General features: G+C 38.1%; 1 protein-coding gene across 3 annotated transcripts in view; it reads left to right on the top strand.

The window, feature by feature from the left end:
• elmod3 (ELMO/CED-12 domain containing 3) overlaps positions 1-12,774 on the top strand; it is a 46,233-nt gene that overhangs the window by 25,818 nt on the left and 7,641 nt on the right. For all 3 annotated transcript variants that reach the window (XM_067393986.1, XM_067393987.1, XM_067393985.1), the window contains exons 8-9: positions 101-224; positions 12,577-12,699. In XM_067393986.1, coding sequence (XP_067250087.1) covers positions 101-224; positions 12,577-12,699 — 247 coding nt within the window. The remainder of the gene's footprint in view (positions 1-100; positions 225-12,576; positions 12,700-12,774) is intronic.

Below are 12,774 nucleotides of genomic sequence, written 5' to 3'. Positions count from 1 at the left end.
TGTTTCAAGTGAATACACATGAATATACATGATGACACAATGATTGTCATGACTATTGAAGCCATTGTCTTTCTTTGTTCTTTATTTTATACTTGATCAGAAGAACATTCAGCCCACCATTCGCAGGACTGGATTGGCTGCCATCACCCATTTCCTGTTCGGGCCTCCACGCCTACACAAAGACCTTGTAGAGGAGAGAGACTTAGTGTTTGCCATTGCACAATGTGAGTAGAACATATGACTCGATAAGTCAGGTAGCATGCTTTGTTTTAATGACTACAGAATATCATCAAAAAGTTGATTTATTTCACTAATTCCATTCAAAAAGTGAAACTTCTATATTATATTCATTACACACAGACTGATATATTTCAAATGTTTATTTCTTTTAATTTTGATTATTTTAACTGACAACTAAGGAAAATCCCAAATTCAGTATCTCAGAAAAATAGAATATTGTGAAAAGGTTCAATATTGAAGACACCTGGTGCCACACTCTAATCAGCTAATTAACTCAAATCACTTGCAAAGGCCTTTAAATGGTCTCTCAGTCTAGTTCTGTAGGCTACACAATCATGGGGAAGACTGCTGACTTGACAGATATGACCATTGACACCTTGCACAAGGAGGGCAAGACACAAAAGGTCATTGCAAAAGAGGCTGGCTGTTCACAGAGCTGTGTCCAAGCACATTAATAGAGAGGCAAAGGGAAGGAAAAGATGTGGTAGAAAAAAGTGTACAAGCAATAGGGATAACCGCACCCTGGAGAGGATTGTGAAACAAAACCCATTAAAAAATGTGTGCTTCAAGAACCACTACGCACAGACGTATGCAAGACATGGGTTTCAGCTGTCACATTCCTTGTGTCAAGCCACTCTTGAACAACAGACAGCGTCAGAAGCGTCTAAAGACAAAAAGGACTGGACTGCTGCTGAGTGGTCCAAAGTTATGTTCTCTGATGAAAGTAAATTTTGCATTTCCTTTGGAAATCAGGGTCCCAGAGTCTGGAGGAAGAGAGGTACACAATCCACGTTGCTTGAGGTCCAGTGTAAAGTTTCCACAGTCAGTGATGGTTTGGGGTGCCATGTCATCTGCTGGTGTTGGTCCACTGTCTTATGATAGCAACCTGATTGTAACAAAGCACTGTTCGCCAGAGGAGAACTGGTCCCCCGACTAAGCCTGGTTTCTACCAAGGTTTTTTTTTTCTTCTCCATTTTAACACCTATTTGCCACTTGTTTGCCACCTGATGGAGTTTGGGTTCCTTGCCACTGTCGCTTTTGGCTTGCTTAGTTGGGGACACTTGACATTTGATAATCAATAGTATTATTGACATTTATTCAACAGTGCTTCTGATCTGCCTGCATTGACACTATTATTTAAGAGCTGCTGTGCAGCCAAATTATGTACCAGTTATCAATGTAAAGCTGCTTTGACACAATATGGATTGTAAAAAGAGCTATATAAATAAAGGTGACTTGACTTGTTTTCTGAGGTCCAAGGTCAATGCAGCCGAATACCAGGAAGTTTTAGAGCACTTCATGCTTCCTGCTGCTGACCAACTTTATGGAGATGCAGATTTCATTTTCCAACAGGACTTGGCACCTGCACACAGTGCCAAAGCTACCAGTACCTGGTTTAAGGACCATGGTATCCCTGTTCTTAATTGGCCAGCAAACTCGCCTGAACTTAACCCCATAGAAAATCTATGGGGTATTGTGAAGAGGAAGATGCGATATTCCAGACCCAACAATGCAGAAGAGCTGAAGGCCACTATCAGAGCAACCTGGGCTCTCATAACACCTGAGCAGTGCCACAGACTGATCGACTACATGCCACGCCGCATTGCTGCAGTAATTCAGGCAAAAGGAGCACCAACTAAGTATTGAGTGCTGTACATGCTCATACTTTTCATGTTCATACTTTTCAGTTGGCCAAGATTTCTAAAAATCCTTTCTTTGTATTGGTCTTAAGTAATATTCTAATTTTCTGAGATACTGAATTTGGGATTTTCCTTAGTTGTCAGTTATAATCATTAAAATTAAAAGAAATAAACATTTGAAATATATCAGCCTGTGTGTAATTAATGAATATAATATACAAGTTTCACTTTTTGAATGGAATTAGTGAAATCAACTTTTTGATGATATTCTAATTATATGACCAGCACCTATACGTACATCTTTTGACTAATGTTCAATGCGTAATTTTTTTTCAGTGTTGATGAATCAGTTGAAAGGGTGGTGAAATGCATTTTATCTTTATACTATCTTTATACTATGTTTCTGGAGGTTAGCTTGTGTTAGCTTCTGAAGTTTGCAAAGAACACACTTCATTGATTAACATACATATGTTTAGGGGCATTTTGAGGAAAATTGTGACGTCACGACCGGGGTGATTTCAAATCGTGCCGTTTCAGAAAGGTGGGGAAAAAAGTATTTTTATTGAGTGTACCCTTTTTATTAATATAAATATAAAATAAATTTTTATTTTCTATTTCATGACCTCTTTAGGTTGTTTAGATGGCTACCAGAGTAACTGTTTAAATTAGGGATGCACCGATGGAATTTTTGGGCTGATACCGATTAGAGCTATTGTCATTAAAATATATATAATATATATAAATATATAATTTTGATAATGTTTTAAATCACCAAATTTCAAAAACACATGCATTAAAGTATACTAGTTAGATAATTGCTGCAACATCAAATTATTTTAATTGAACATTGATTGGATCCAGTTAACATTTGACAGGCCTACATAAATACAATAGAACAAAGATAAATATGAAATTTAAAGCTGCAAGCAGTGATGAAAGGGCCCTCGCACCCGTGTCACCGCCACCCGGTGGCTTTAAGAAAACAGAGCACGGTGGGCAATATGCTTTAAAGTATATAAATATAGGAGGACAATGTCAGTCATTTGTATTTGCCACACTTCCTGCTACCAGCTGGTGGAGATATGTGGGCAATTCCACGCAAAGGTCATCCTTGCCATGAAAAAAAAAAGTTTAAAATAAAAGAACAAAACCCTATGTAAGTTGTTAATTTAGGTCTGTAATATACTGTATTAATGTGCTCTATTGGACATTTTAAGAAAATTGCCTTGTTTATCCACAATATATGAGGTAAGCAACAATGCTTAGATAACATTTTCAACCAACCATATTTCATGCTCTCAAAAAATGGATCAAAGACCCCCCTTTTTTTAAACTTTATTTTAACAGTAAGCATTGTGTAGAAAGATGGAGGCATGCCTGAGATATAAATACACTCATTTCGTCATAACAGCACTGCCTGTGTAATTTATAAGGGCTGGAATAAAGAGGTCATGACGCTTCAGTGCTCTGTCACGTCCATAACGTTTTAAAGATTAAGTTTGTGTCATATAACAATTATAAATGCAAATAACTTGAAACTTCATATGCAAAGCTAAATTATGTTTATGCTTATTAGGATCAACAATTCATTTTACTACGTTGTTTTGAACAACCATAATAAGCGTTACGGACGTGACCGTTACGGACGCTTCATATTAAATCCTATGAGTTTTCTTCTTTATATTGCTGTGATCTGTTTCAGGCTTACCGTATCAGAACATATCCAATAATAGCAATCATCTTTGTGCTTCATTAGTTTTAATATGAAAAAATGTCTCAACTTTTTAGTTCATTCGATTTTATAACAAAATTCAAACAATACCTATAGATATCACTCGTGAATAAGCGGCAGATCAAGCGGATCAGGCGCACATGAAATAATCTTTGCTCTTTTCCAGTTACAGAACGAAATATCAACATCAGAACGTCGGCCTATATGATAAAGTAAAAAGTACAGAAGAGCATTGTGTCTCATAGGACACTTCCTCGGGATGTTACGTTTTTACCTATTGGTTAATTGAACAGGCAACTGATGATAATCTCGCGGTCAAACTGACAAAATATAATAATATTGCAATAATTTTGACTTGAAATAAAATGTGATCATTTTTACTCAAGGCTTTGCTTTAAACTGCATAAACTAGCCGAAAATCGTGCGATCATTTAGACATGATTGAAAGTGACAATAGTGTCAATCGGTTCACCTGACTGTGGGAGAAATCTGTGATTTTAAACTGCTATTTGATAAACTTTAATATTTGTTAATGTATTTTAGCAAGCAATGCTGTAAGAAAGAAAATCTGTATTCTGTTATCGTCCTTGCTGTAATGTTACGTCTGTGTTTATAGTAGCCTATTCACTTCACTGTAGAGAGGCGTCCTGAAAGTGCACGAGGAACCTGATTGGTTTAGGCGCGAAACAGGCGCCCTCTAATTCGCTCGCGCTGCCTGTCATTCAATCTCAGGTTTTGACAGCTCGAAGATAGCGTTATCGACAGACAGATAAAAATGGTAAGATGTCACTAAAACAGCACACAATTAAGTTAAATAGATATCTAGTTATTATAATGTATCATATCAAGTAACCTGACCTGATACCCCAGCTCTTTCATCACCTCAGATAGGATGGGTTTTAGAGATGCACCGATCGATCGGCCAGGGATTCTGAGCCGATCCGTTTTGTTACCAGCAGCACAGGCAATCTTGGTATAAACACAGTTTTGAATCGTTAAATAACTAAGAAAGTGAACCCATGTTGTATTTAACAGTATTGAGTCCGTTGAACACCGTTCATAAACTTAAAGGGACAGCAGTCCAATATCCCTGCTGCTGTCTAAGTTAATCAAAAAAAAAAAAAAAAAAGACCACGAACATCACTTTCTGCTCTTGACTGAATACGTTTTATAACTTTAATGGTAAGAATTTATCTGTATTAATATTTACAATAAAGACTACAGAAATTAAGGTAACCCATGTACAATAACACTGAACTTTAATTTCTATTTCTTACCTGAATAAAAACCCAGTTAACCTGAAAAACTTTTGAAAATCGGAATTGGCAAAAAAATCGGAAGTCGGAATTGGACAAGAAAATTGCAATTGGTGCATCTCTATCAACATATGACAATAACGACCTCTATATATGACAAAATTTATAAATGCCTATTCAATTAACCTAATACTAGTAATACTATAGGCTGCTACATGTTTGAATTTAGGTAAAAGGTATGTCCAATGCTGAACGTCAGAAAGCTTTCAGGGAAAGGCACAAAAATGATGAAAACTACAAAGAAAAGGAGAGGAAAAGAAAGAGAGAGGAAAGAGCCAGAAAAAAAATACAGCAAACTAATGAGGAGAAAGAAAGAGTCCGCACTCTTGCAGAGAGACAGAGGAAAAGGAGACTCCGTCTTAAACATCAAAGTTTAGATGTTCAACTGGCTCCTGTCCCAGCATACAAGTGTAAGCAGTCTCTTGGAAGGGCGGTCAAACGAGTTCTTACTGCTCTTCCTCAAAGTCCAAACAAAAAAAAAGCAGTGATTAAAAAGATTGTTGACGCAGTTGGATTCATTGAGCACAGTGAAATTAAACAAGTAGACCTATCAGGTACAACAGACCACACTGAAGAAAAGGTCAAGCAGTTTTATGTGCGGGATGACATCTCACGACAGGCACCTGGCAGAAAAGATTCTGTCACCATAAGAGAAGATGGAGTTAAGAAGACATGTCAAAAGAGGCACTTATCTATGTCTGTTTTAGAGGCATATAGAGTCTTTCAGGATGAGTACCCAGAGATTAAAATAGGAAAATCAAAATTTGCAGCACTGCGGCCAAGAGAGGTCTTCACAAAAGCAGAAACACCTCATAATGTTTGCCTTTGTAAATACCATGAGAACACACAAATGCTGCTTGAGAGTGTTCATAAACACATACCACGACATGCCTTCCAAAGCGTATCAGCATTTATCAGAGCTCTGGTCTGCAGTCCTGACTCTCCGGAGTGTATGTTGAATGGATGTAAAACTTGCTGTAATGCAATTCTCCTTCAGAACATCATTAGCAACATCCCAGATGAAGATAAGAACATCCAAACAATGTGGCATTCATGGGAATCTGAAGGAGGGTTTCAGGTAAAGATAATGAAGAGAGGAGAATTGAGGGATGTATTTGCATTGCTGTTGGCATCAGCCACAAAATTTCTTAAACACTGCTTCATAAAAAGAAATCAAAGTGCAGTTTTCCAACAGAAGATGAAAGACACAAGTGAGACTTCAGCGGTGTTACAGATTGATTTTGCAGAAAATTACACTACTGCATATCAAGATGAAATCCAGGCAGCCCACTGGACCAGCAGACAAGTCACACTTTTCACTGCTGTTGCATGGGGCAAAGCAGATGTGCAATCCTATGCAATTGTCAGTGATTCACTGGAGCATGAAAAGAAGGCAGCTGTAACATTTCTGTCCAAGGTGGTGGACGACCTGAAGAAAAAAAAATCCAAGAATGGAAAAATTGCACATCTTCAGTGATGGAGCAGCATCTCACTTTAAAAACAAATTTATTTGGTCATTCATGTCCACAATCTTTGGGGAGATCTTTCCAAGCCTTAAGGTATTTATTCAAATGTTTTGTATCATAATGGACATATGTGTTACAAGCTTACATATGGTGTTCTTCAATGACAATCATTTGACTGTTTAGGTGGAATGGCACTTCTTCGCCACAAGTCATGGAAAGGGAGCTGTTGATGGAGTAGGTGGGACAGTGAAAAGGTCCGTTAGTTCAGCTGTGCTAAGCCGCAAGGTTATTGTGAACAATGCACAGTCCTTCGCAAAAACAGCTGCGCATTACTGCCCGAACATTAATATTAAACTTGTTATGGAAAGGGACATACAGACGTTCACACATGAACACCAGCTAGAGCGTCTGTGGACGGATGTAAAACCTCTCATAGGTAACTATTGGATAGCAATTTGTGCTCACTAATGAATGCGTGTAAATGATAAAGTTATTAAAGTGATATCTGTAGTATTATGACCTATTCACACTCTTTCTTAGGAACCCAGAGTGTGCACCACATCGAGCTCCCATCTCTTGGGGCCTCATCAAACATAGTCAGTATTCGTCCTCATTAGAGGCAGCAACACACAAATTTCATCATTCAAATGAGGATGAGCCCCAAGCCCATCCAACTGAGCCACTGGTCAATATAAAAACAGGCGATTGTCTGCAGATCTGCTACAAAGGCAAAAAGTCTAGCAGGGAATTTGTCGGCCTTGTTACCGATTTGGATTCTGATGGGTTAGAAATTCAGTTTCTCAGGAGAAATGATGAAATGGGATTCGTTTACATCCTCCCTACAAAGGAAGACAAGTCATGGGTGGAAAAAGGACAAATAATCCAGCGCCTCAGTCCTTTCCTTGACAACAGAGGCCGATATCATTTCAAAGATGAAGGACTGGCAGAGTGAAAGAAAAAAATAATTAAGAAGAAAATTCATGAATTATATGAAAGATGAAAGTGTTAAGCATGAATGAATGAAATAAATAAGTTCCTTCACCTTTCCTCTTTCCTCTTTTCTCTCATTATCAATTATTTTACATATCGTATTATGATATTAGCCTGGTAATGTCTGGAATGGCATAATAGAGAAGTGTTTTCTCTCTGGCTAGGGGGCGCTTGTCTGAAGTTTAAAATCATTGGTTACCCGTAAGCCAATCAGATACGTTTAGTTATGACGCCTGTACAGCCGCATCGAAGCACAGACATCATGCATCGAACTCAAATCTATGATTGAACTTCCACTGTAAACCTGTTGTAAACACATGATGATGCGAGCGAAATACCGGAGTGAACATGGCTGTAAACGACTTTTGCAGATTATGCGAAGTTAATGCATCCCGAAGTTTGCATCCCGTGTCTCGTTTCCCATTTCCGCGGTCGTTTCGGTTTTCGATTTCTCTAACCTACAATGTAAAACTCGGCGCTTAGCATCTACGTCACGGCTCTCAGCCCGCCCTCTGTTCGTTGATTGGCCCGGCTGTTTCCAGACCGGTGGCAAACAGAAAGCTCTGACACTGTATCAGACTGAGTACAGAAGTGAAATGAAATTGAGCGGAAGTAGGAAGTCTGACGTAGTCAGGCTATTATGATATAGGATCCAATCTAAAAAAAATAAACTTGTAATGCCATTTTAAAAATCTTCAGAATAATTTCAGACTGTTTTCTTAATGTTAAAACTGCCATTCAGAGACATTTTATGGGTCAACAAAAGAGCCATGATGGTTTGATTGTTGATTTCTCAAACATGTTTTATGTGTATTTCAGATGTGTCACATCCATAACAGAATTTTGTCACATCCATAACGTTGGTTTTTCCTCATTATACACTTCATAAAAAATGTTATATTTTAAACATTGATATTTTTGTGCTCAGCTAAGACCCCTTTATCATGTGAATATCAATATTTATACATTCAACTTAAAAGTTCACAGACTTTTAAGAAAGTTGCACAGTATACTGCAAATTCTGTCATTTTCTGTCACATCCATAACATGTGCCTATTTGCCTTTTTTGGGGGTGTTTAAAATTATTTTAGAAAAACATATTTTGTCTACAAATTTCCCAGATTGGGTGCTCTGAGAATATGCATTGACAATTTATATATTGTAAGAAATTTATTTTTACAGAGACATTTTATCTGTCATTATGAGTTCAAATGTCACATCCATAACGCTGGAATTGCCCATGACTATAACTACATTTTGGCGTGTAGATGTCTTCAGGCCAGGGCACTTATCAATCATGAAGTTTGAGGCAGATTGGACATTGTATGCTTGAGTTACAACAACTTCCTGTTTCATGATGATAATAGCATACTTTAGCACTCAGTTAAGTGTTGCTAGCATGTTTTAGAATGTTTCTAACATGTTTAGCACTCAAATATATATTTTAGTATGTTGCTAGTAGTACATCACAGTGTTAAACACGTCACTTCCTGTTGCCAATGGGTGGCGCTATTAATATAACTGAACATTGTCATGTAGATGTGTTCAGGGCAGGACTCTTATCAAACATGTGAAATTTGGGGCAGATTGGACATTGAATGCCTGAGTTAAACAACTTCCTGTTCCCTGGCGTTAATCACATTAGCACTTAGCCAAGTGTTGCATGATTTAACATGTTTCTAGCATGTTTGGTACTTCGTGGCATATGTGTTTTAAATGTGTTTCAGGGAGTGAATTACAGTGTAAAGCATGCCATTTCCTGTTGCCAACAGGTGGTACTATGACTAACTGAATATTTGCATGTAGATGTCTTCAGGCCATGTCTCTTATCACACATGTGAAGTTTGGGGCATTATCACAATGGCTAGACTGTTTTACATTACAGTTACAATTGCACTGCAAACAAAAAAGAGTTAAAACTGTCAAGCATCCCTGATTCCCTCCTGACAAACTGTTAACAGAATAACAATCACTGTAAGTCCGTTAGCAACGTTGGCATCGCACACTAGCTGCTTTCTGACTGTAACGAGAAGAAGAGCATACAAGACATGCACAAACAAACCAAGCTGACGATTAAACAGCAGTATAACTTACTTTTCATTTAGTTATAATTAATCAAATACTTATGAAGGCGAACCATGGTTTTACTATAGTAAGAGTGTAGTTACTATGGTTGGTAATTTTCATACGAGCAGTATTGGTTGTGTTGGTCCTCTTTTATTCCAGTGTTTGAAATAGTTGAATGGATGTGATAACTGCTTTAACGGTGATAAATATTTAATTAATCTTAAAAAATAATGCAATGACAGCGCAACTACTTTGAATATTAGGATTTTTGGCATAAATGTGTGAATTACATAAATGATTGTCAGTGAAAAAATGGCACAGAATAGTGACTAAAATTAAATTATAATATTATGTTCATTCTGATCTTATTCATCACATCTCATACTGCAGCGTCACGATCACTAGTGGAGAGCTGACACCCTGTGGTGAAAGAATCATGATTTACGTTAGACTAAAACCAAGGGTTTCTGTAGGGCATTAAAAAGCATTAAAAGTCATTAAATGGATTTTTTGCGAAAATTAAGGCCTTAAATGGCATTAAAAATCATTAAATTTTTTAGAGTTTTGAATAAAAAAGTAATAATACTACCAGTTTATTTTGAGTATAGGCTTCATAATTAATAACTGATTTGTTGTCGCAAAATATGTACACTTGTGTGATACACACGCAGAACCAGTTTTGTAATTGTATCTGGCAAAATGCTGTAACGCTGTTTTGGACAGTGGCGGGCTGGGACCTGGATGAGTAAAATCGAGTGCTTCTTAGATGGAAGGGCCAACTTAGCAAATTTTTTTCCAAGAAAGCGCATTCTGAAAAATCTAGCGACTTGTTGAAACCTTATCTAGTTTCCAAGACTCCCCGTTACTGCTGCTGGCGCACCTCTCTCTGCATCTGTTCTGTTCAGTGAGCTGCTAAGAGGCGCAGCGCATTCAGTTGAGGCTGTGTGCCCTGTCAGAGAATAAATAAAATGGATACTATTGAGTGATCATTTTATCGAAAAATGGGCTACTTTCCCATAGACTGGAGTGAGATCATAGATGTCACGTCTGTGTCACGATCTTTCCTGGTGTTCACGCTCCTCAGTTCAAGCAGGGCGCACGAACCGATCATCTCTTCCACTTTAGTTAGAACAACCTTACAACAAGGTATGTTGAAAGATTGTATCATGTTGAAAATCCGTATCATGTTTTATGTAATCGCTCAATGAGTGTTTCGACCGCAGAAAGAAGTCAATAAAACAGATGTCACATTTACCGTCCCATACCTCAGAAAAGCCGTTCAGTGTCCAAAAACTCATTAGTTAGCTACAAAACTGAACTTGGAGAGGAGCATTGTGCTACATATATGCACTATAGGCTATCGCATATTCCTTGTAATTGTACTTAACATGTGCTTCAATATTGAATGCATTGTTTTGCATACATCTGTTTTATGACAGCATTTAAATGTTTATATAGCCTAAAAAATAAGTAGAAACATAATTGTTATAAAAAATATCATAAAAAAACTTCTTTATGGGTAATTTTGGGTAAACGCTTGTGAAAGAGAATTTTTCTTGCCCGGCCGGGCAAGGAGCCTGTTTAAAACGTCAATACCAAAAAACAAAACAAAACAAACAAACTTGGAAATCACCAAAACCCAAGAATGACTGATTTTATTACATTTAGTGTAAGTGGTGATCGATAGTGGATAATAATAGGCTGTATAAGTCACTTACGTTTTAGAAGGAACATTGACTGTTTTTGTTCAATTTTAGCAACGAAAATATTTTCAAACAAAGAGCACAGTAGAACCATAGCAAAGAGGTCTTCAACCCTGGTCCTGGGGACCCACTGTCCTGCAAAGTTTATTTCCAACCTGCTTCAGCTCACCTGCTTGGGTATTTTCAGACATGCTGAAGAGCTTGATTAGCTATTTCAGGTGTGTTTGATTAGGGTTGGAGCTAAACTCTGCAGGGCAGTGGGTCCCCAGGAACAGACCTTTATGCTAAAATTATGTGAGCACAAACAGTAGCACCAGAGAAGCAAACAAATGTAAAGGGCTGACACTTGGCAGAAACAGAAAGCACCGCATCTGTCTTATATGTTGGCAATAAAAACACTCAGTTGAGATCGGCTGAGCCCAATGGAGGTAATGGGAGTGATTTGTAGGCATACTTCACTGACCCATAAAACAAATCTAATGTTTTATTCCGTCTGATTGGTCAGGTAACATATTGATAATAGTGTCAATACTTTTTTCAGCGACATGATTAAAATTGCCCAATATAGGTGACAATATTTTGACAATATATATAGGTGCTTCGGGTGAAATTGACTGTAGTTTTTGTACCACCTCAAAAATGGTGCTGGCAGCAGAAACAGCATCTGCCTTTAGATGGATATACACTACAGTCATGAAAATTTGTGGGAACTCTCGAGGCAAATAAAAAGGACGCAGTGATACGGTCAGAAGTTCAACATCTGACGTGCAAGTCCATTGTCGCACCGTCACAGCACTGTAATATCGTTCAATGACATACAAACATACCCCACCACTTGTTTTTTCCCATCACCTCTGCATTTCGATCCAGACGAAGTGGTCTTCCAAAAACCGTCAATGCATATGTCCGTGTCTAGGTTCTGCTCGTTGAGCCGTGTCTCCGTAAAAGCCAGGGTGTCGCAGTTTTTAAAATCCTTCTGGAATCAAACATACCCTTGAAGCTCATCAAGTTATTTCTTAGGGACTGAATATTAACCAGGATCACAGAGGGAAGAGGAGTCCGGGTCAGACGCTGCTTCCTTAGGCGTAACTTGACACCACCTCGCTTTCCCTGTTTCCTTATCCTTCCCCTCGTTTTCCCCACATGTCCCAGTTTTTCATTGGGTTGTCTCAAAAGAATGTCCGAGAGTTGTTGGACAAAATCCACCACGTACATCGAACTCCCACAGTTAAGCTGCAGCTGCACCTCTCTCAAGTAGTGCTTCTGACCTTGGTCATCAAAATCATTGGCGTCACAAACACGCAATAGATTAAAAAGAATCCACATGGCAATGAGGCAGAAAAAATCCATACAACTCAGTGCCTTCACGCAGTTAATTAATAAAATATTGGTTTGTTATATCATATGTTTGTGATTTTGTAGGTTCCTTGGATAATGGACAGCCAGTGCACATGCGTGTACTCCAGACCATCTACAGGAAACTGACTTGCACTCGAGCAGACTGCCCTCGCTATGGACCACACTGGGAGAATGTGGGCTTTCAAGGTATGTCAAAGATTGAGCACATCTGCTAAATATGTGTTCATAAAAAATCCAGATAAATTGTTTAACCATACTAAT

The sequence above is a fragment of the Chanodichthys erythropterus genome, chromosome 9 (genome assembly GCF_024489055.1).
Source record: "Chanodichthys erythropterus isolate Z2021 chromosome 9, ASM2448905v1, whole genome shotgun sequence".
In the NCBI taxonomy this organism is placed as follows: Eukaryota; Metazoa; Chordata; class Actinopteri; order Cypriniformes; family Xenocyprididae; genus Chanodichthys; species Chanodichthys erythropterus.
The sequence above is the reverse complement of the archived record's forward strand: the minus strand, read 5'-3'. Positions and strand labels throughout refer to the sequence as shown.